The 24,642-nt window shown below is 44.7% G+C and overlaps 1 protein-coding gene across 4 annotated transcripts; it reads right to left on the bottom strand.

The window, feature by feature from the left end:
* Positions 1-550: 550 nt before the first annotated feature.
* Positions 551-24,300, bottom strand: LOC128973337 (hepatocyte nuclear factor 4-beta-like). Of its 4 annotated transcripts, none has more exons than XM_054389625.1 (11): positions 24,186-24,300; positions 23,865-23,868; positions 17,400-17,600; positions 15,517-15,611; positions 7,700-7,806; positions 5,871-6,026; positions 5,262-5,349; positions 4,286-4,438; positions 2,298-2,534; positions 1,554-1,667; positions 551-687 (listed from the first exon to the last, which is right to left on the bottom strand). In XM_054389625.1, exons 1-11 carry the CDS (start codon positions 24,298-24,300, stop codon positions 551-553), a joined length of 1,407 nt encoding a protein of 468 aa, XP_054245600.1. The 4 variants fall into 4 exon arrangements, with proteins under 4 accessions (XP_054245600.1, XP_054245601.1, XP_054245598.1 ...); XM_054389626.1 differs by lacking the exon at positions 23,865-23,868 and adding an exon at positions 20,357-20,359 and having other exon boundaries at positions 17,400-17,571; XM_054389623.1 differs by lacking the exon at positions 23,865-23,868 and adding an exon at positions 18,408-18,417.
* Positions 24,301-24,642: the final 342 nt, after the last annotated feature.

Raw genomic sequence — 24,642 nt, 5'->3', positions numbered from 1 at the left:
ACCAGCATTAAATGTTAGCTGCTCTATGTGGAACAAGCCACATCTGTGTGGAATAAGAAAGCACTGGCCTGCTAGGGGTTAAAGAGATGTTCTTCCTAACATGCAGCAGAAATGGGAGTGTAATTAAGTTCTTAATGGGTGTAGACTTTTCCATACTGACAATTTGAGACATGCTGCACTCATGAAGGATTACCGGGAGTTGTGTGAGGCATTTGGGTTTATGAAGATAGGGACCGAAGGCCTTAAAAGGGTTGTGATCACACCAAGCAATCAGAAGCCCTGCTCCAAAGAGCTGACAGTCATGGTCCTACTGAAAAGATCATTATCCTCAAGCACTTGTGAAATGAGGGTGGTGGTGGTGGGAAGACCTGCGGTGGAGCTCCTGCTGCAGTCTGGTACTTGGTGCTCAACTCATGGACGGGCAAGATCGTGACCAGCGGATCCGGCTGCAGGCAAGGGGGTGCTGTGCTTTGCCTCTGCAAAGAGAAAGGGCCTGTTTCACTTTCAGCATAGTGCTCACATTGCTCCCAGCTTCTCCTTCCACCTCTCCCTATACAATCTCCTGCTTGGGTATCACTGTCTGAGGCAACAGCTGCGCTACAGTGCTGGGTCCTGCGCTAGAGCCTAGTTTATAGTCTTCACTGCCTGTGCTTGTAGAAGGAGATGGAAGGGATGTTTCAGGAGATGCTGTGGGAGAGAAAAGAAACAATTAAAATGGACTTGGAGACTGTTCAGTGGAGCAGTGCCCAAATAAAACCAGCAAACCATTCTATGACCCAAGGAGCAGGAGCAGGGGGATCTATCCTAAATTATTCCTAGCTGAAGCAGAAGGTGGACTGATAAGAAACATGCCAGCTCTTAGTATTTTGCAGTTGGGAAATACCCCCAACTGCCTAAAAGAAGGAAGAGACCTAAAATACACAATGTCAACAATTGATGTGGCTGAGAAACAGCAAAATCTCCTACAAGAGGTAGATGATTTTAAGTGGCTGCACACAAGGCATTATGATTAGATGGCAGTGGTGGTTAACTGCAACTCGTGTTGTACTTTTTGTTTTTTTAACAGCATGGTCTGTTTGCTACTGCAGCAGATAAATGCCTTAACAAACAGCCATTGCCTGGCAGCAATGCCCAGAGCGATTGAAGATGGTCTTGTATTCAGGTCATATTGTGTTCTGCTTGACAGCAACCAAGGTGCTTTATGTGGGGGAAGTCTTGCCACTAATAACTATGTGTGCTGCTTTGTGGTATTTCCCAGCAGTGCTTACGTTCATAGAAACACTCTGCCACCAGCTTTCATTTCCTTCTTTTGCATCATGTTATGTTAGTAGCATCTCAAAAATCTCTCTAGATCATGCTGTTACAATAAAGATCTCAATTTCTCTTTGGAAGCACATAAAGGAGTCAGCAAGGAAGTGGGGATAGACTGTGAACTCTGGTTTGGGTGTAATTCTTAAATATATAAATAACCTTCAAAGGTCTTTTTCTTAGCTGCTTCTCCTCTCCAGTCCCTTCATTATGCTGACACTAATAGTGTAAGAATGGGTACGTACGGTCAGAAGTGGTGTGAATCACAGAGCTCATGTTGCTTGGGAGGACATGTCCTGGCAGTGGTTCCATGTTGAGGCTGGGAGGTCCTGACTGGTACTGGAGATCAATGGTGTTTCCTGCAGTGGAAGTGGGAGAACACATCATTCTTTGCACAGTTACTGAGAAGCCAGATGCTCTGGGCCAAATCTCTTTTTTTCAGTGAACGTGGCAGTCCTCTGTGGGTAGGGGTTAATGTCTTGCTCATCTTTGTTTCCTTCCTGCTGCAGCTGTCCTCTTTGCTCTCAGCCTTCTTACTGTCTACAGGCAGCCCCCTGGGATGGCTGGGGTTTCAGCTAATACCCAACTGCACTCTGCATCTGTTTCTGTGTCTGTCCCAGTTACTGCTCTTACCAGGGTTTCCCGTAGAGTTATAACCTTTGCGTATTGCTAATGAAAAATGAATTGTCTTCTTGCAAAGGGCATCAGTTTGGTAGGCTGCCTAAAAGTCAAGTGTGTGAAGCCCCACAGAATGTACCCTTTTCTTTAAGACTGGTTTTCAGAGACAATCTGGAAAGAAACAGCTTAGGGGTTGGGCTGGAGTGCCAATGCCCCGTGTTCAAGCTACAATGAACCTTCCCTTCTTTCCTCCCAAGACCAGGTTCTCTCTGCTATACATCCTCCAGAGTAGGACCCAAACCCAGACACGAAGCCCTGTAATGCCTCTGAAATTTAACAAATCTTCTGTCCTTTCTCAGCAAGGTTCATACCTCCCAGCAGCATCTCCTGCAGCAAGCTGTCAACCCTGGCCACGCCGAAAAGCTTCGCAAACTGGACTTGCTCTATCATCTGCCAGGTGACGCTCTGCAGCGGGGGCAGCAGGAGCAGGATGTCACTGAACCGGCCCCGAGAATCATACTGCCGATCGTTGATGTAGTCTTCTAGGTTGACTTGGACTTGGAAGCGCATGTTCTTCACCTTCCCAGGCTCACTCAGGCCTTTGCAGTCTGGGAGAGGGGGGGAAATTGAAGTTATTGCTGGCCTGTGGAGCCAAAAAGTGTTAGAGCCAGGCTCTGCAGCAGGGAAAGAGTGAGGTGACAGTGATCCTGTGATAAGTATCTGTCAGTTCTCAGTTCTATCTGCCAGAAGAATGGGCTGCCACTATTTCATATCTCACATGAAACAGCAAGGGAAAGAGTAACTTGAGGGAAACAGTAAGAAAAGAGCTTGCTTCATATGGAGATGTCTGCCATCAGTGAAGAGGAGGGATGTAGAATTTAAACCATATTTGTCTTTTCAGGGAAACAACCTGGAATCTTCCCCTGAAAGCTTTGAGTCCCTACTGCTGCCACTAAATCCCTGCAGGTTTAGTGCCTGTATGTTGTAATGACACCCACTGTAAGATCAGATTCCTGTCTTGATTTTCTGGCTTTGTCCTGTGGTTGATCCATTTCTCATGCACCACTGGTTCAGTTTTTCTTAAGCAAGTAAATGTGCACTCTGGGTAGGGTGAAGTGCCAGGATTTAGAGCTGTCCACTGCTGTTATCTAAAACTGAGATTTCTGGCTCACTGGACTATTTCCATCACTGTCTACAAAGAATCCACAAGCACCACATTTTAGGGATCATCGTCAGGCCAAGAGACTAAGATACAGTGGTTAATAAATTATTATATGTCAGCATGTCTGTAGGCATCCCTACTTGTTAGCACAAAGTAATTTTATTTCTGTTAGAGCTTTATGATTTTCCTTATGGAGTTCACAGCACCTCACTGTCACAGTGACCTGAAGCTTTGCTGAGAGACCGATCAGCCCAGAAGGTAATTTGTCAAACACAATTTGATAATGCCACCTTTACTCAGGTTTACAACAGGCTCTGGTGAGCAATTAGTTCATGAGGTTTGTAAACTGCTGTATCTTAATTTCAAATCAGTGAACATAGCAATAAACAACAAATGGAAATACTCTCGTTTCTCCATGCTAATAGATACCAAAGACAAAAGGACATTGTTCTGGGCTTGGGAATGTTCTCCCACCTCTTCTCCAAGCTACAGGACAATATACAGCAAAGGGACTTGAGTGTTGTCCTGAGAGGAGGTTGTGTGTTGCTGGAGGCATGTAGAAACAGGAGTGTTTGGGGGAAGCCTGGGCTGAGACAGGACCTCCCATGTTTGTGGTGTGAGAACACAACAAAGGTTCAAAACAAGCTTTTGTTTACTTCTGTGTGTTTCCCTGTTCTCCATCCTGAGGAGATCAGCCCTGCCCTCAGTTCGTACCAGCTGCCAGCACCATCCATTAACAGATATCCTTGGTATTTCTGGGCACTCTGAACAGTCCATCTCTGTGGTTTTTAATGCTGCTTTCTGAACTCTGATGGATGCTCCACACTGCTGCTCACACTTGACTCCCTTTGCTTATGCATAATTCAGTATAGGCATATATGTCCTTAATAGTCATCTCCTTCAGTTCAGGCTAGTGGGCTTTCCTGAAGCCAAGCTACAGGAGCAGCAAAACTCTCTCTAAGGTCTGCAGATTCTTGCACATTGGTCTGGCTAGAGTTAATAGTTGCTAAGATGTAAAATGTTCAGAAACAGATCCCTTGAATATGTCCTTGATGCACTGCTAAGCATTGCTCATTACATCAGAGACAGGGAAGACAGGGTGAAGTGTAAAGCTGCCTTTGAGGTGGTTCCCTGCTTATTGGAGAGCCCTCTACTCCTTTGCAAGCCTGATGGTTCACAATCTGGAAGGAAGCTTACCTGGATCAAAGAAGATGATGGCTTTGAGGCAAGCATACTCGTTGTCATCGATCTGGATGTCTCGCAGAGGCTTCACCAACTCGTCCAAGATTCTGGTGGCCACACGAGCGATTTCCAGTTCTGGGCAGTGCATTGGGATGATGAAGTCATTCCCTTGGGAGACAAGAGAAGCTGACTATCAGATTTTCACTCTAGCTCTGCAGGCATGGTCTCATCCAGAAGTTACCCCAAAGCATGTTACCAGACAGTCCCAGTGCCCTTGTGCAGATTTCCAGTGTGCACCTTCATACTCAGATCCACGAATGAGAAGCAAGCTGTGGAGCTCATTCTTTGATTCCTAATTATCTCATGTACACATGCTGGTGCACTCACACCATGCACAAAACCTTCTCCAGGCTCAGCTCTGATTTACCCTCTGCTATACCTGGCATCTGGTGGCACATGGTGTTATATCTTTATTTTTGGTGTGCTTTTTTTTAAAAAAAAAAAAAAAACCAAACCAGAGTTCTCCTCCCTCTTTTCTTTAATGTGTGACTTTCAAGGTCAATATTCTCATTTTTCCAAGAATAATCCCACCTGTGGTTCTAGTGACAAGAGCTGCATGAAAAGAAAATACATGTTTGCACTGGGGCTTTTAAGAGATCTTTCTGCTAAGTTTTTAATCACAGATACCCAAACATCTCACTGCCTGTGTCCTGGCAATTTCAGTTACAAAACCAAGGCAATGCAGTTTGAGATGCCATATAAATATTGGTGGCTTCCTCATCCACAATTTCAAAGCAGTAAGGGAAGGATTATTAAAGTCCCAGAGAATTTGCTTGGTCCTTTTTGTGCTTCTCCAGAGACTTTCTCTAGCACTTAGTTGTAAGTGCAGACCATGCCCAGAGAGGATATTAAGCTCGCAGAATACTTGGCAATGACTCAGGAGTGAGAATTATAAAAGCAGCAATGTGACTGTGTAGTTTCACTCTTTTACCTAATAGCAGAAAGTCGGTGTATGGAATGGACCTCTTGGCCACCCCAAGGAGCAGGTGTTCCCCTGCATGGGCTCTCAGCAAGGCAACCTGGAGAGATCACAGAAGAAAGAAATAACATTGTGTTTGAAAAGCAGAGAACAGAACAGGGAGCTGCTGATGTTAAATGAAGCCAAATTTAGTGTTTGCTTAGATATATCACACCTACAGATCCAGTGCTACAAAGAACTAGACATTATTAGGAGAGCTTCACTTTTCAGAAGTGCTGCATTCATAGCAAGCTAACTAAAAAGTGGGTTTCAACTGAAAGAGCAAAGAGGCATTGGAGTAGTTTGGATTCTCAGGAAATAAGTGGCTTTTGTAGGTATCAAAAAGGGAAAAACAGTCTTTTGGGGCTGGCTCCTTATGCAGACTGGTGTAATTTGGGGGACTTTGGCTGCTCATCTTATTCTTATGGATCCCTTGTCCTCTATTATTCTTTCTCTCCTGCTCCTTTATTGGCTTGCATAAAGTGGTCTATATGTTAATATCACACCCTCTGGTTGAAGGCATGGCTTTGAATTGCTATTGAAGGCAGTGGAACTGGCAAGGAAGAGACATTTGCATTTTACCTGGTCATCGAGTGGAAGTTCACAAAAGGCTGGGATGTATTTTGCCCATTCAACCAGCAGCAGAAGCTGCTGTTTCATGGATTCACACACATCGGTGATGGTTGCAACCTTCTTCATAGCAATGTCTGCACTGTGCACGGGGTTCAGTGACGAATACTGAAAGAGAAATAACCTGGTTGCACTGGGACCAGATCTGTGCTGGTTTGTCATCCTCAACAGCAACAATTCATTGATAACATTGATGGGAAACCTTCACAGACATTAACCTCATCAGGTCACGGACAAGACATTTCCTGTGGTGGTTGCACAACTGTTTGCTTTGTGATGCATACAGTCCAACCTACAGCCCATGGCTAAGCCTCCACGAGGTGGTGCTAGGTCCCAACAGACACCCCTCCCTCCTCCCCCCCCCCCTTCCCCACTCTTCAGGCTGGCTGAGGACAAAAACACTGATTTAATATTCCCGTTCCTAGCAGTAGCCAGCAGCGCTGGGTCACAGCTCCCGATCAATCACCTAAGCCAAACCAAATGCATGATATGCGTCCAGCCTTTTCCCCCAAGTTGCTTTCTGGGACACAAAACACCCATTTGGATCTCTGAAGAGCTGGATGATGAGGAGGAGAGGGTTAAAACACCACAGATTTTGAAAAGGAAGTGGATGCATTGCTGCATGTAATGGGCAACATCTGGACCGTATGTTTCAGTGGAGAAAGGCTATTTGCATAAGAATTTAAAGGAGAGGCAGGGTGAAATTTATTGTGGGACTTGAAATAAGAAAGCAATCAGCGTTAGCTGAAGCCCAGTGATTTTATTAGCTTTATTTTTCCTCCCTAAAATTGTTACCCTGCTAAAGAAGTTACAAAAAAAGATATAATCGACCATGACGGGAACATTATGTGCTGAGCAGGACAGGGAGTGCAGCAAGGAGGGATAAACCTCTGCATGAAATGAAATGAGGTTTTAGGGGCTGGGGACAGAGGGGACCTGGGGTCCAGGACATCCCTCACGTCTTGGAATTTCAGCTTGGCATCTCACATGCCAAAGGCTGCACCTGCTTCTTGTAGGATGTGTTATCCTAATGCACCAAGGAATTTCACAGTTTGCTTTTGGATCTCTCTAATGTGTTTTCCTCCCTGTGGCTTTGTGCAAAAGCCATCCAAGGGCAGAGAAAGGTCCAGCTCTGACAGGTTTAGTGAGTTTGGAACCCCATACAGAATAGCTGAAGGCCACATTCTCACTTGAAAGTCTGTCCCTGCATGGAATCAAGAGAGGTGATCCTGCCACTCTGCTCTGCTCTGGTGAAACCTCACCTGGAGTACTGTGTCCAGCCCTGGGGTGATAAACACAGGTAGAATGTGGTCTTGATGGAGTGAGTCCAGAGGATAGCCACAAAAATGAACAGAGGGCTGGAACACCTCTCTTACAAAGACAGGCTGAGAGAGTTGGGGTTGTTCAGCTTAAAGAGGAGGCTCCAGGGAGACCTTACAGAAGCCTTCCAGTACTTGAAAGGGGCCTACAAGAAAGCTGGGGAGGGACCATTTACAAGGGCTTGTAGCACTAGGACAAGGGGCAATGTTTTTAAACCAGAGAAGGGTAGATTTGAATTGCACATGAGGAAGAAGTTCTTTACCAGGAGAGTGGTGGAACACTGGCACAGGTTGCCCAGGGAAGGGGTGGAGGCCCCATCCCTGGAGACATTCACAGCCAGGCTCACAGGGCTTTGAGCAACACGATAGATCTAGTTCAGGATGTCCTGTTTACTGCAGGGGGTTTGGCACAGATCACCTTTAAAGGTTGGTTCCAACCCAAAGCATTCTATGATTTCCTACCTGCTGTGCCATGGCCTCAGCCTGAGTGAGCACGTTGATGGAGAGTGAGCCGTTGTCCTCGTAGCTGCTCCGGCGAATGCTGATCCTGTCACGCTCATTCTGCACAGCTGGAATGAGAGGGAGCAGTGGTTGTGTTAAGCCTCTGGTCCCCAAACAAGAATGGATGTGGCTTTAGTGCCTGCAAAATCTTCCATCCTTGTTGGATGCTGGAATAAGATTAAAGAGATCCCAGGGGAGGGGAAAATGAGAGGGAGAAGACCAACAACAGGAGCAGGAGGTGGAGATAAGGCCATTTGGCTGTCAGCAGCCCCTATGGGATGTTAGTTGGTCCCACTGGGTGATGAACTCAGGGCAAGTTTGGGGGTTTTATGTCAATAAAAACACCTGGCAGTGTACCCACACTGCTGGAGTCCTGGCTTCTGATGCCCTTTTTGCCAATGCCTGCACTGAGGACACCTCTTCTGAGCTCCCCCTACAACAGGATGCTCTCAAGGTTGTGCCTAGTTCTCCAGCAACACTTGAAAAACCATCGTCTTATCCCTCCTCAAAGCAGCCATGTAAGTGTCCCTTGTACCTGAGGCATCACAGGTGGTGATCCCCAGGGGACATCTCCATCACTTACAGGAAGCAGGAAGTCATCTGAGTAAGGAAACTCCAAAGAAAAGAAGCTTAAATTCACCAATTCCCCCTGAAAACCATTCCCTCAGCCTTGTCCCTCAGCTACTGAGTTCAATGAACCTGTAACCCCAAAGGCAATACTGGAACACAACTGAAGGAACAGAACAAGCCAGGGTTGGTCTCCAGCTCTGCTGACACACTATGCAAATCATTGCTGCAAAACAGTTCAAAATGTGCTTACTAACAGTGACACAACTGAGACCTTCTTGTGGGTTTTCCACACTTAAAAGGACCAATAAGAAAGATGGGGACAGTAGGGCCTGTTGTGACAGGACAAGGGGTGATGGTTTTAAACTAAAAGAGGGAGATACAGATTATAGAGAAGGAAGACATTTTTCAGGCTGAGGGTGGTGAGACACTGGCCCAGGTTGCCCAGAGAGGTGGTAGATGTCCCATCCCTGGAAATATTCAAGGTCAGATTGAGTGAGGCTCTGAGCAAAATGACCTAATTGAAAATGTCCCTACTGACTGCAGGGGGATTGGACTAGATGACCTTGAAAGGTCTCTTCCAATCCAAACCATTCTATGAAATACACCTTGGACACACTACAGTGACCACAGCAGAGGGAAGATCAGCCCTGGGCTTTTTGCAAACAGAAAGGTATGTCCATGCTATGGTGAATTAGAAAAAGATTAAAAAAAAGATTAAAAAATCCCCCAAGCCAGTCACTTTTTTGAGGTCCATTCCATGCTTTAAACTATTCTTTTTCCCTGAACCACAAGCCAAATTGAACCCCATGCTCCACCAACTCTGCATAAGGAAGCAGCTGATTTGTGGAAGAGCTGACTCACCTCCACTGCAGCCACTGTGTAAAACAGCAGCAGAGCAAAAAGCAGAATTTAGACTTAGTACAACCTCATTTTCAGTGTTAGTTTCTCCCCTGAGCCCTATCACCTCTGTCCAGCAGCAAACAAGCCCACAGGGGGTGGGAGGAAGAAGCCTGAACAGAGACTCAGCATCTTCCTGACAGCTCGTATGTCTTGGCTACATACAGCTTGGGAAGGCAGTTGTCAGGTCCTTAAAGTAGAGGGAGCAGGAAGATTTAGGATGTGGTGATAATGCAGCACATCCCTCCTCCTTCAGACTGCAGTTCCAGGCTCCTTTTGGTTTTATTTAGAGGCAATGACTCAGACATAGCTGTCAAAGCACGACTGGCTCTGTGCTTTAACCCCTTGGATGTGGAACAGTGAGGTTTTGTCTCAGAAGTGGCCACTGGAGATTTTTCTAACAAGGAGGGGGATATTTCTGCACAGTAAGCAAAATTATTTTGCCATCCCTCTTTCATTATTCTGCCTGGCTGCCAGGCCTTGCTTTAGAGCAAGCATCACTCTTTGGATGGGCTGTGTTTCTCTGAACACATGCAAAGGAATCATAGAATCAGAGAATCTTTTTGCTTGGAAGAGACCTTTCCAATCAGGTCACCACTAAACCATGTCCCTCAGTACCACATGGGCTTTTCAGTTCCTCCAGGAATGAGGAACTCCACCACTGGCCTGGGCAGCCTGTTCCAGAACTTGACAGCCCTTTCAAGGAAGATATTTTTTTCCCCTTAAGTCCAACCTAAACTTCTCCTGGTGGAACTTGAGGCTGTTTCACACACAGGGTGGTGGGAAGGTGGAGGTTTGTTAGCTCAGATCCAACCACTCTTCTGTGCTCCTAAGTGGCCTTTGATGAGAGGCCAACAAAGTGAAAGGGTGGAAAACAAACATCAGTGACAAAAATCAATAGCTCCTGTTATCTCTAGGAGCACAGTATTTTTTTTTTTTTCAGGATTTGGAGCCTTGCTGTCAGTCAGGACCCACTTGCTGCTGGTTTGAGTGTGTCTGGGGGAGGTCTGCTGGGGTCCAGCCACCAAAACCACTTTGCACCTTGTAGTTAGACTTTCCTGAATGCATGAAAGGGGATTGAAGGGTACACTGATTTGTAAAAAAACCCACACACATATTACTAGAGCCTTTTCAGGCTATGGATACTATGTAGAGGCAATTAGACATCAATGTGGGGAAAAAACAGACTACAGTCCTTGGAAATCTCTGCTAACCTACCTTAGAAAGCAGCATACAGAATACAACTGATTGGAAGACACCTCAAACTTCATCCAGTCCAACCCTTGACCCAGCAGTGATGGGTCAATATTAAATAAACCATGTTCCATACATTACCCTATGCATGGGAGGGTGGTGGAAAAGACTGTTCAACTGGGAACCTCTACCAGTCTGAAGGTGAAGGTGGTTACAAGAACCATAATCTATGATTAATCTTCAGAACAGATTAACTCTATGGAGGTTTTTCTTGCTACATCAGAAAGATGAGCAACAGCACCCAGCATTATCACAGAATCAGGAGTTGTTTGGGTTAGAAAAGACCTCTAAAATCGTTGAGTCCACAACACACCACCACTATGACCATTAAACCATGTCCTGAAGTGCCATGTGTTTTTAATACCTCCAGGAATGGTGACTCCACCACCCCCTGGGCAGCCTGTTCCAATGCCTAAGCACTCTTTCAATAAAGAATTTTTTCTTATTATCCCTGGCACAATTTGAAATCATCTCCTCTCATTCTATCACCTGATACTAGGGAGAAGACACCGACCCCCACCTCACTACAACCTCCTTTCAGGTAGTTGTAGAGAGCAATGAGGTCTCCCCTCAGCCTCCTCTCCTCCACGCTGAACAACCCCAGCTCCCTGACTTGTTCTCTAGGCTCTTCCCTGAATAGAAACAACCCCACCCCAATCCATGACATCACTGATATCCTTGGAAAGTTCCCACCCAACCTTCCATGCCTGATTTCCTATCAGATGCTCCCCTGTGTAGCTCTCTGGAGGTGACAGGGCTCTTTTTGCCCACTTACAAGAAAGGGTAGAAATTACCTTTCCAACCAAGGTATGCATTTTACCAAAGTCCTACCAACAGCAGCAGAGCTGGTCCTAGTCCCTGATGAGAGACTCCTTTACAAATCCTCAGCCTGTTTTTCTCCTGAGCCCTTTTATGGCACATATTTCAGTGCTTCTCTCATGCTCTGATAAGCTCAATCTTCCAGTGGAAGTGGATGGTACAGACTGACTTTCTCAAGGTGATTTGGGTGTTATCACTGAAAACACCCAAGATGTGATGGAATTAGGTACAGAAGGGAGTTAATGTTTTACCTGCCACAAAAATTAATCTGTGACTGTGGGGTAATTATATTGCTATATTTATTGTGCTTGTAAAAGGGAAGGGATAGGTCACTCATGGTGAGGCTGTGGGGGTGCTTGAGGGGTGTGATGGTGCTGAGGGAGTTCAGGCTCAGACCTGATATGGTTTTGCAGTCAGTAAAACTCAACAAATTTGCAGGAAGGAATAAAATCTAAATGGACTAAAACCCTAGTGTTGGATCTCACTGTCTCACAGGGACTACTATTTCCAGTACACACCTGGCAAAAGCTTTCCTTGTCCATTTCTCTCCTCTGATCCTGTCCTCTGCATAGCAGTATGGCTTCCAAAGCCAATAGCACTGGGAAGGACCACTTCAGCCCTAGATGGGGGGACGTCAGCAGGAGTGAGTCTCCACAATGCTGCTGGCCAAGGACAGCACAACCCTGACTCATGCTTTCCCTTGAGGAATGGGCATAGAGGATGAGATGATGCCCCAGTTTCCCTCCAGGGAGTTGTCCATGGCTACAGCATGTTCTGACTCTGGGAAGAGGGCAGAAAACCAAATATAATCTCCATCTGCCACGCAGGAGCCATCAGAGGGCTTTTGCTGTTCGGAGGAAGCCTTTTGCCACAAGCAGCTCAAGGCTGCCGGCAGGCTGTGGAGCACGCGCAGCGGCTCCCGAGCAAACAGCAGTGTGTGTGTGGGATTGCAACAAACCTCTCTTTCCCAAACATTTTGTCCTTGCTGACAGAGCCAGTGATGAGGAACCTCCAGGGTGTCCAATAAATACAGGCACTGTACCATCCACTGGTTGAAAGGGGACAGCAGCCAGCGAGTAACTTCCCATGGGTAACTCCAGAGGTTAAAGCCTACGTGAGAGTTGCTGTTTCTGTTATTACTCCACTAAAAGCATCTTTGTTTAACATCAACTGAGTTGGAAATATGTCATAAATGGCATAAAGGGAGAGCAGGAGGAGAGAGGGGTGAGTGCCCCAGCACAGTGGTAGCCTTCACAGAATCACAGAATGGTAGGGGTTGGAAGGACCTTCGGAGATCATCCAGGCCAACCCTGCCACTAACACAACTCACCAGGGCTCAGAGGGCTTCTGTCTCCAGCAACAGATTTACTCCTGCTGCTGCCTGACAATTTATAGGCACAAAGAATTTTCTTCCCCAAGCTACCTCTGATTTTGTAGGTGAAGTGTATTTTATTTACAAGCAAATCCCCATGGTACATGTTCCATGTTCCTTTAATACTTTCATGAGCTTTTGGCCTGATTTATGACTATCACAAAGTAGGGAAGATCCTTTATCTTTTTCATCCATCTTTGCATTAAACTGCAGCTCCAGCCTTCTGAAAGCTGGCAGAAGAGATGTGCAAACACAAGGTACGAAAGAAGATAGAGGTCCTGTGAAAGACTAATAAAATTGTCCTATAAACCTGTCCAATTTAACACAAATAAATAAAAAAATACCCTCAAACCCTCCCACTGTGTTGTGGCAGTAAGAGATTCTTATTGCTTCTGCGTGAAGCTGAAGGAGTTCATGTACATTCATAAATTACTTTAAAGGGGATGAGAGGTTAAATATTAACCCCTCTTGCTGTCACCAGCAAACTGAAACCTGACAGTGCAGTGCTGGCATTTCAAAAGGCTTCCAGGGTTTCAGACACTCAGATCCGTGCGAGTAGCTGACCTCGATCACTTGAAAAATCACACCCTGCTAATCTGTTCAAGGTTAAACATGATCTCAGTAAGATGTTAAGAATAGTATCCTGCTGTTTTCTTTGGGTATTTAAGAATCTGGTGCACTCCTCATCCTGGGTGGCCAAAAACCTGTCCAGTAACATTGTATAAAACAATAGAAATCGAACCTTCTCCTGTGCAAAGTGGAAAAATCAAAGGGAACAGGCAGAAATTCCCTGAAACACTTAATCATCCTGTGGTCCCATCTCAGCCTTGACCACAAAAAAAAAAAAAAAAAAGAAAAAAGAAAGGAATCAATCTCCTGTAAAAGTTTTAAATCCTGTTTTGCAAGCCAAGGAGGAGTTTGCCTACAAGAAAGCCTTTTCCTCTCCCCTTGTCCCAACTCTAATGATTGTTTACTTGTAGTTATTAAAGTGAGTTACTGATACCCAAAATGTAATTGGGTCAGGAGGGTTTCTGAATCAGCTAATTTCTAGGAAATCTGGGGACTGGATTTTCCACAAAACTCAAGTTTTGGCCCATTATTGCTCTCACTGGCACCAGTGGAGCCTGGATCACATCTAAATGCATGAGCCTAGAGGCACAGAGCTCATGTCGGGGACAGTCTTGGTCCTTTCCAAAAGCAGAATCAAATTCAGAGTGTACAAACAAAACAATCTAAAGGAGCCTACAGAAGCTTTTCTCAACAACTTCTGCCCAGCTACCCCAAACCTATAATGAACCTATAGCCCAGCTGCACTGTGCTCCCAGGACCAGCTGTCTTGAAACTTTCAGACCTGCACCAATGTTGCTGCTCCTATAGAGAGCTGGTTCCAAGCTAGCTCAGGTATTTACATCATATGGCCTTTTCTTTAGACACAAAGATTAATAACATAGCTCCTTGCAATTTCTTATCCACTAGAATGGGTTCCAAAATGGGAAAAAAAAAAAAAAAAAAGCTCCACATCTGTCACATCATGTCTTACAACACAGGAAGACTGGGGGGAAAAAAACCATTCTGTGTCCAAAATTTCAGTTTATCAGTTAGTTTTGCTGGAGAGCAGCAAAACACATATCAAGCAAAAAATACACATATCAAGCAATGGGTCAGTGGGGCTGTGGGGAGCATGAAAGGGTGACACAGCCCTGCCAACCCCACCCCAGGTGTATTGTCCCAGACAGGCTGGGAAAAGGATCCTTTCCAGCTTCTTCCCCTCTGCTGTGAATAAACAATGCCGTTGCCACACCCTGGAAAGTCTGATTGCTCTTATATGGGCTGGCTGAAAAGTAGAGTGCCAGAGAAGGAGTGACAAACCCTTGCATACCAGTGCTGGGACAACAGGACACACTGAATGTGGATGTCACAGCTGTGGTCTCCCAACACGCCACCAAAAAATGATGCACAAACATTTGTATCACCCTCGTACTGCTCTGTCCCAAGTCATGGCTTCTCTTTGTGGCTTTGCAATACTGTTTAATATTAATCTAGAACCACCCTAAAGCAAACAGCTGTGTTCTTTTTGTGCACACAATTGTGCAAGAGAATTTCTTTCACAGCCATGGCCATATGCTTTGGCTATAGCTCTGGTCAGCTAAGCTCATTTCTGCAAAGCCATTGCTCAAGGTGCTTTGAAATCTTCCTGACCAAATGTGCGAGCAGTTTGTGAGCACACAACCTGACTGAGCACTCATAAAAAAAAAAAAAAAAAGAGTTTCAAGGAATGTGACTATGTGGAACCTGAAATGAGTCATCTTCCATTCAGCTGCAATTAGTAACGAAGGCATGAGCCAAGGTTTTATAACTTTTACCATAAAACCAATGAAAATAATCCTTCAGCTCAAAGAATGGAGCTGATAACCAGATTTCAGCTTTTCCAAGGTGTGGAGCTTGCTGCATTGGCAATTGGCTTCATCCTCACCTAGAGCTGGCCAGATCAGCTTTGATTTGCCCTTCATCAATTTGAGGGATAGGGTTTTTTTTTCCTATCTGCTATATTTACTCCATTTCTCCTAAATTAAACCAGCAAGCATTTTTGCTATATCCAAGACTTCTGTCAAATTTCAAGACACTCTTGTTTCCCAGGAATACATATGGTCAGAAGGTTGGAAAGATTTTTTCATCACCAGTGTAATCTTACGAATTACCAGAAATCAGAGACAAATTTCCCCTTGGTTTCAGTGGGACCATGATTTCATACATGAGCATTGTCTCACTGGGCCAAGGCTGCTGCTGCTGCTCTTCACCATGCTCTGCAGTGGGTGTAGGACCAGAGACAGCAGCAGGCAGTTTGGAAATGTCTCTTTGCACCTACCTTCTTTCTTCATTCCAGCTCTGAAGCACTTCTTCAGCCTGCAGTACCTGCACTGGTTCCTCTTGTCTTTGTCTATCACACACTGTCGGCTGAACCTGGGAGGAGATGGGAAATAAAACATGGAGCAACCAGCCTGGCATCTGCAGTCCACTCACCCCAAGCAGCCCCAAATATAGTCTCAGACCTCACTGGCCTACACATTGCCTGAACTCAGAGAAGAGCCAAAGATTTGCAGGAAATAGATTAAATCAATATTGTCTTGGCCCAGTTCCTCATTTTCTCCATCACTGCTCCTGCCAGCTTGGAGACCACCCACCCTGTGAAGAGTGTGATGGTTTTGGCTGTGAAAGCATGACTGTGACTCAAGTTGTGATGATGTAGAAACTCCATCTCCCACTTTCAGACAGTTTGCTGGGTGTTCAACACCAGGGTTTGTTTGATCCCACTTGTTGACACTGTCCATCTTTGTGTAGAATCATTCCCTTATGTACAACAAATCCTTTTGTGTCTGCAGCCAAGTTCTTGCCATGGTGGGTGAAGCAATGGAAGAGGGATGTGCCACACAGAGAGGAAATGATGTGAGTTTGCTCCAGGACCATTATCAGGTTTTAAAAGCTGAGGCACTTTCCAAGACTTGTGAAAAGCCAAAGGTACAAATGCCCAAAGATTTTCCAAGGAATCCAGACCTCTGAGCTGGGCTAAATACAGTCTGGTCACCAAATAAGGATTTGCAGGAAAGTGAGCATTTGCCATTTGCTTGGCTTCCATTCTGAGGATCTTCCCTGAGCTGCCAAATATCACAAAGATTCATAGGTTCCTGGGGAAAAGAAACAGTTCTGCTCCCAGGAGACTGATAGCTGAAATTTCAATGAAATTAGTAGTAGGTGTTGCTTCTTCCTGCAGGGATCCACCCAACAGTTGCTGGAAAGATCATTGTGTAGGTGGTCACCCCAGGTGTCTTTCATGGCTGGTGTGTCCTGGAGTGATAAGGACCCCAGCAGCATTTTGAAAAAATAGGGGTGACTTGTTTTTCAAAAATCTGGGATGCCCTTAAAGAGGAAGGGCCTTGGAACAGAAGGCAAACTTCCAGGATTTAATCAGAGATGAAGGGCTTGAGTGCATTCAGGGTTGGGTTTTTTTTCCCTTCCTCCTGTGCTAAAATAAACATCATTTTTCTAAGGTCAACCAAGATAGCTGCTTTGTGATTTATGGCCTCCTCTTGGAAGAAGAATTCTCCCAAATGTACACCTGTGTGCCAAAGTGGGTGTGAATCATTACTGGTCTATGCTCAGTTCTCAGAATGATTGTAAAATCACCAGTGGTATGTCAGTGGACATAGCTTAATGTATTTCAAAACAAAAACGGAGAAACTAGGGGGAGGTGGAGGCTTTGGAGGTGACAGACTCTTGGCTGCTTGTTGTTTTTTTACCAAGAAAATCAAGAAAAACTGTGTTTGAGATGAAATCTCTGGAGCTATGGTCTTTGACTAACTTGGCTTTCCCTTGCTGGGCCCAGACAAGGTCATGGTGTCACTCCAGATGGAGACTCTGTACTTACACATCATACAGCATTATCCACCAGTTAAAGCTCAGCTCTGTGAGGTTCCCTTGATTTATACTGTGGGGAAAGCAGTGATGGTGAACTCACCAAATGGACTGCTTGGTTCCACAAAAGTTGTCAGGGTCCAAGATGAGATAGGACTGAATTTACTCCTTGGCTCCCTGTCCTCCAGCCATAAACCAAACTGGAATATTACTGTTAGCATTCACAGCGCAGCAGTTCGGAATCTGGGGCAGGGATCCTGTTGTACAGCCTGATCCTCACCTCCAACTGTGTACAGCATCAAAGAATTGTATTTATTTCTTTCAGAAAAGGGCTGTTACCTGCAGGAATAGACATGGTTCTTGCGAACACTCCTCCTGAAGAAGCCTTTGCAGCCATCACAGCTGGACGCTCCGTAGTGCTTGCCGGTAGCCCGGTCCCCGCAGATGGAGCAGAGGGAGCTGACGCCGTTGGTGAGCAGGTTGGTGCTGGCTGACTCAGTTGTGATGGCTTCTGTGGGCGCAGAGCAAAGACCATTAAAACTCTGTGATGGAAACCAAAACCAGCTGACAGCAAGATGGTGGGTTTTTTTGTAAGGCTGAAGCACGAACTGCCCCAGCCACCCCAGGTGTGCACATGCAGGATGTGTTCCTAGTAAAGCCTCCAGACTGATGGTCAAGCTCTTCTGAACTTCAATGATAGCAACTCAGTTGCTCCTGATATCAGTATTCTCTGCTTCAGTGAATGGAGAGGTTTTAAACTCCATAACTCAACATTCTCGTGAGAATTTAACAATTGCTACTACTTTTCTTGACAGATGCTGAGGAACTTTGCCTGTGTGTGACATACATGCCTCTGAGGGATGGGAAACCACCTCCCCACTTAGACATCTGAAGGGCATTGTTCAAAGCTGGTTCTCACAGAAGACAGGGGAAAGAGAATCATTAACTTGAATAAGTAGAGAGCAGAGAAGAGACAGAAGAGGCAGGAAGGATGAACATGCACATGGCAGAGGTGTCAGAGAAAAAGGCTGCCCATGAGAGCTCCTCTGCAGCTGGCAGACAGACAGCAGCTCCCACAGAGGTCACTTTAGTTCTCCTAGGTCTGATTCCTGCTCTGAATTGCCCTCTGAAGAGGCTCATTACTTTCAGCTGAAAAGCAATAGAGGGGTGCAGGAAGATCAGCTTTCTAAATTAAGGACCTTAAATTAGGTCATATGAATGCCCTCTGTCATGTCCTCTCTTTGCACCCACTCATTTGGGGAAGGAATAGCTCTGCCCCTGCCTGGCCTGTGTATACACTGCTGCAAACTCCCCTTTCAACTCCTTCCCTGGCCTTAACCACCAGACTTGCTGCCCTCTTAATCCTCCTAATTTGAGGCACTGCTTGGAGAAGGAAAACAGGGAAGAAAAAAAAAAAAAAAAGGAGACAGTTGAGAAGATGCAGATGACAGTGTTTACATCTCACTGAGAGGAGGAATGCTTGTGGAGTCTGTCCTGACCTGGGCACTCACTGCAGGACTGCTTTATGAATTTATCACACCTCTGGGAGCAAGGTCTTTGCTCCAGAGGAGTTGATCTCATGCTACCTCAGGAAAGGCTTTGGGAAGCCTCATGCTGCCTCAAAGAGGAGGCAAGGGATGAGGAGAAAAGCTCAGCTGCCCTCACATTAGGCAATGACAAGTCTTAGAGAAAATTACTCAAAAGGGAGGAACTGGCATCTGAGTTGGACACTCTGAAGAAAGTTTTCTGTTGCATGATGCATAAAAATAGCTTTGGGCAATCCACATACAACATGGGTATATACAGAGAGAGAGAGGAGGCTATTTTTGTATATGAATACACATCAAAAATTTATAGTGAAAATATTTGCTGTGCAATGAAAATTGGAATAAGAAGCCAAAAAAACAGGGAATAAACCTTTAGGTTTTCAAAAACTGGGAAGTTTTTTAGCTAAGGGTAAGATATTTTTAGCTAAGTCTTCACAAATGCAAAAGTCAGACTTCCTTTCACCCCCCTCAAAAACACCTTTTGATCTGAATTTCACCTTCTAAGGGATGGATGAAGAAATAAATAAGTTGAAGCAAGATGGGAGCAACATTACAAGAAAAAATGACAACATCAAAATTATTTTTAGGTCATAATAACAGTACTTTGGGTTTACCTGCTCCCAAAATCCAAGTAAGATGCTCCCACCTCTGACATTTGTCAGAGTCCTGGGTCCTTTGGGAAGGCAGTCTGATTCAGAAGTGCTTAATGGATATTTATGTTGATCTTACAAGGTTTTTTTACATTGATTCTTCATTTTGTTTAGCTTGATAACTCAGTATTAAGGGAGCTATAGTAGAACATTCCTTTGAGAGTGACTGTACTGCTAAACATTCAAGCATGTTGCTCCACCTCTTTTTTTGAAGTAACATATGACCATAAACAAACATGCCGAGTGTGCTGGATTTCATTAACAAAATGACACAACCAAAATTAAGATAAGAAAGCAAATATTCTCTTCACTCCACTACATGCTTTCTCTACTGATTCCAGTGGAATCAAGATAGGGTCACACAGTTTGGGTCTCCGATGGACCCTTCGCCTTTCAGTTGGGTCCACACTGCAAGATGCTCCTGATGATGCATTTAGTCACCAGAGGAGACTTCATTCCCTTATCTGAGTAAGACATGTGAGGAGCTGCTTGCTGATGTAAGGGAGAAATTGATCATCTGGCCTTAAACCAAGTGCTGGAGGAAGGGCCATGAGCACTGAGCATGTGATGTCCCATGGAAGCCAGCAAACCAAATTTTGGCTTCACTTCCACCCATGAAAACACAGATAAGCTCATGGGCTACAGTTGAGTTAGGTGGCTTTTTTGTAGGGCACATACATAGCTAGAAGTTCAGTCTCTATAAGGTAGCCATGTGTCCTTTTCAGCTTCATTAAACATGAACAGAAATGAAAAAAACAAAAACAAAAACCCAAGGAAAGTCCTAAGCCAGCGTGCACATGTTAATTATGATGATACATTTTAATTAGAAAATCCTGTCACCAGCTAATGATGAGTTCCAAATGGGAATTAGCTCAGAGAAAAGCAAAGGCACAACTGATGCCACGTGTATCAGCAGAGTGGTTCAACGCGGTTTTCGCATTTACCCTGTGCTTGTAGAACCTCTGAGTTTTCCCTGGGGTGATCATTGCTAGGAAAGGCAGAGGAAAGCCACAAACCCCACCAGCTGAAAGTGAAATCAGTTGAAAGTTGTGGACCATTTCCCCATTTCCTTCAGCCCTGTCTGACACAGGGTGGTAACCTGCTTAGAGCTCTGTTTAACAAGTTGTGCCTCTCTAGAAGGGTTGCTACCTGGAGCTCAACCCTGCACTGCGATAGTGCTTGAAGGCTGCTAGGATGGATCTGGTCAGAGTCCAGCTGACTCACAACAATTGAAACAAGCTCACAGCTGTCCTCACCACCCTGGAGAGAGATGCTCAGAGACATGTACTGGTTATAGATGCTCATCACTGTGGTATAACAGAACAGTTCCTAGGCTGTGTCACTCTATGGTATTCCAATAAGAGACTACAATTCATCTTTATCTTGTGTGGGTCGCAGGCTGAGCTAAAGAACTATTTGCTAGGGCTACCCTGGACATTCAGTGTCAGAAAAATCTGAAGTTTCAGCCATCTTTGGTGAATTATACAGAAGCAATGTGCAAAGTGAGAACTGCAGCCTACCTAATGCTGAGGAGAGTATCCCCAGTGGCTTCACCACTTTTGGGGTCAACCAAGCTCACAACTGAAATGCATACAAATTTGTGTTGGCCACTGCTTCTGTATGTAAGTCACCACCTAACCTGGCTGAAATGAAGATTTCAAGTTTTACAATCATAAGAAATGACAGTGAGGATGGTCTTAGGATGCTGCTGGGGAATGCTACCTGGTTTCCAGTCAGAGATGGAGATCTACACAATACCTGACCACTGCAGACCCCTTTGCTGCTGCTTCTTTCAGTTAAGTTCCTAGCTACATCTCTTTTAGATGCATATTATATAAGACCATCACCTTGCAATACCTTCCAGAATGGCTTTTGCTTTTGTCTACACAGAAATCCAAGCCAGTCTGGATGCACATAATTTTTAGTTAACAAATTCCCAAATTGCATGTGCTGGGCTAGAATGAAAAGAGATCACAGTATGGTGATGGTTGGAAAGGACTTTTGAAGACCATCTAGTCCAACCCCTTTGCTAGAGCAGGATCACCTAGAGTAAATCACCCAGGAACACATCCAGCAGAGCTGATAAATGCAGGTTTTTGGGCATGTACACAAGTTAAACTTGGTGGCCAAAGCCAGCATTGTGAAACCTCTGCATAGAAATGTCGAGCTGGATGGGGGCTAGGGCTGAAGCCCTGATCATGTGCAGGTCAGCTGCTTTCTGTATCAGCTTTTAGCAAATAGAGGGGGAGTTTTTGAGATAGAAAACACAGCTTTAATTTAGTCCTCCCAAATACTACAGTAACAATGAGAAAAAAGCCAGCCAGAGAGACCAGAGCTCCTCCCAAGCACAAGAAGCTTGAGGGATGATCAAACAGTGTCAAAATATCTTTGATGGATTTTTCGTGGTCTGAATTGGGTCAGAGTGCAGCTGGGCTGCTGCTTTGCCAGTCTCATGCCAAACTCCCGAGGATCAGCATGATGTTTGAGCACCGAGATGGGAGAACAAGCAACGCCATGGGAGAAAGTGTTCTTCAACGCTCAGCTAGAGAATTAGCCCAATGTTTCATTAATGTTTCCTATTGTAAGTGAAATGACAGAATGACAGCTCTGACACGAGCAGGAGGAGAAGAGTATTAACAGAACATAAAACCCAAGTGAGAATGGGCTTTATAATGCCAGGCAAGGTAAAGGAAACAGGTTTGTGCAGGATGGGAGAATTCCTGCAGTTACAACACGTATTTTATAAAGGAAAGACAGGATTAGCATTGATTTTTTTATTTTGTCTGTCATTTCCTTTTGCTCTTCTTTCTGTTTCAAACAGACAAAATTTTAATCCTCTTCCTCCACTGCCATAATGGATTCTATTTTTTATTTTGAATTATTCTCCAAATATTTGGAAAATTATGGGCTACTTCAAGGTGGAAAACCTAAAACTGTATATCTAGGCAAGTCTCAAAACAATAGCAGCCTCCTGAAGCAGAAAGCTGAGCACCAGGAGTGCTCCACATCATCAATCAACCCAGAATGTTGATGAAATAATATTCCCAAGAAGGAAAGGGTTGGCTTCAAAAAAAGCATGGCTTTATTTGAAAAAGAAATCTAAGTTTCAGTTTGAAAATTATTGAGAATTTACAAAGCAGCCCTGAGTCCATTAAAATAGAACTTGCCTCCCTTGTTGCTCCTGTTTAGAGAGGGCAAAACTGTCACTGGATTTCATAAGGGAAATAATACAGGTGCATCTTGCCTAATGGTATAGATGCAGTTTAAAGTAATCCAGTGTGCTTTTAAAAATTACTAAAACAAGATTAATTCTTGATTATAACACCTTTAAAAATATTTCTGAAGCTACAGAGTATCTTTGTGAAGTGTTGAGATGCCTATGGGAACTGAACTCATCTGGTTAGCAATATCTGTCCAACATGTGGACTGTTCAGGTCTTTTTTGAAGTTATTTTTACAAACCATAGAAGAGGACACTTACCCAAGACAAACAAGCCAATTTCAAAACAACTAGTTCCTGAGAGAGCCAGTTACTCATTAACAGCTAGACAAATAACACAACACTGGTCCAGATAAACTTCAGAAAGACCTCAACCTGTCAGTTCCACTGCATGAAACAACAGAGAGCCCCAGAGAGGGGTTGGCAGTTAATTCACCAAATTATATTGAGTTTTGAGGAAAATTGTACCGCTCTAGAAAGTAAAACACGATCTTGTTGTTCAGCAGCAAGGGACAAAGAGGAACATCTGTATTAAATAACATTTCTGGAGCAGGATGGCAGAAAGGAAACCTTTGCAAGAGCAAGATCCAGTATGTCTGGAGTCGGCAAAAGAGAAACATGCTGGAAATCCTTTATCTAGAGGCAGGCAGCTTTTTCCTGAAGTCAACTTTAAACTTGAATTTCTTTGAGCCTTTTAACTTTACTTGTCTCCTGACATCCCTCCATGTCCCACAATAATAAGTCTAATCACTTTATATTGTAGATGATGGCCCTGCTGAAACTCTGATTTCTTTTGATGAGCCAACTAAAGAGCAAACGTGAGACCACGAAAATCCCATCTTAATTTCACTTAGCTCCTTAAATTAAATGAAAAGCTGCCAAAGCTCTCCAAAGGCATTGCTAACATTGGAACCCTATTTGGTTGCATGATTGGTTTCATGTTGTATGACTAGAATGTCCTTTGTTTTTTTTCACTCAGGGAACAGCTAGTTTCACACAATAGCATTCACTTTATGTCAGACTACTTTTGCCTACTTAAAGCCTAAACATCACACGCTGACGCTTTATGCCTGTGAGCAACACGGAAGTCTTTGCATGCAAGCACTCACACCTCACAGCCAAGTTCTTTGTTGTGCTGCAAAGGCTTTTAGATCATTTAGGTAGCCCCCACCCCCAATATGTATATATAAAAAAATAAGACAAGTGACAATTTGTGTCTTTCATCTCAATCTAACTACCCTGGAACAAGTCAAATTGGGCACATGGTGTATTCTCTGAGTAATACACAAATGTCCTGTGAGACCTTATTTTTGTCCAAGGAATAAATAGGAACTTAAGTCATATTTGGAATGAAATACACAGTTTAAGGAAGAAATATTGGTAACAACTCCTCTCTTAAGTCATACCAGGGGATGAACCTTTAGTGTGCCATGAAGAGCTCTACCAACCTTTGCCATACCTTGTGGGCTCTTCAGGACATGAGGATCAACCCACTGAGGGAAAGACTAACTCAGAAAAGGGTCAGTAAGTGAAAAGGTTCCATTTCAGCCCAAACAGAACTACAGTGGCAACACACATTGACAGGTCAGCTGCTTAAATATTACCCCTACCACCCTTTGCCCCACACCTCCTCCGTGCCTTTCCTAGGTGTTCAGCTATCTAACAAAGGTAGTGGAGGTTATTGAAGAGGAAGCAAACAGAAATCTCACCCGTGGTATTGGGGAGCACCCGAAGGTTGTCAAATTCCAGCATAGTGTAAGAGGAATCCAAGGAGTCGACGTAATCTGGCATATCCATGTCCATGATGGACTGACAAAGCTTCATTATTGCTTGTCAACAGCAAGGGAAGTGGCAAAAAAACACAGCCCTGCTGTCAATCACGGCCAAGGTTTCCTCCACAAAGAGAGACACCCCAGCCCTTGCGATGACAAATCATTACCCAGCTCTGCCCGCAGTCCCCTCCCCATGCCAGGAGAGAAGGGACGAAGCCGTTCCCTCCCGCGCGCTGTCCCCTCCCTTCCTGGGGTGCATCTGCGCTCTCTCGGTCCTGATAATATGATGTAGATAAGGCCTAGACTCCCGCGCCTTGGCTTGGATCTTGGGGTCAATACAACCTATTTTATGGCTGCTCCTGCACAAACATTTTGAGAAGGGCTGTGAAGAGAT

Source organism: Indicator indicator, chromosome 19 (assembly GCF_027791375.1).
Source record: "Indicator indicator isolate 239-I01 chromosome 19, UM_Iind_1.1, whole genome shotgun sequence".
Taxonomy (NCBI): domain Eukaryota; kingdom Metazoa; phylum Chordata; class Aves; order Piciformes; family Indicatoridae; genus Indicator; species Indicator indicator.
The sequence above is the reverse complement of the archived record's forward strand: the minus strand, read 5'-3'. Positions and strand labels throughout refer to the sequence as shown.

Bases quoted from the DNA above. Each gene is read 5' to 3' on its own strand.
- LOC128973337 (XM_054389623.1), bottom strand. From the start codon at position 24,300: ATGAAGCTTTGTCAGTCCATCATGGACATGGATATGCCAGATTACGTC. The intron at 5,350-5,870 runs GTAAAATGCAAA...TGATCTCTCCAG, and splicing joins AACTTCCACTCGATGACCAG to GTTGCCTTGCTGAGAGCCCA. The intron at 688-1,553 runs GTACGTACCCAT...TCTCTCCCACAG, and splicing joins GATTCACACCACTTCTGACC to CATCTCCTGAAACATCCCTT.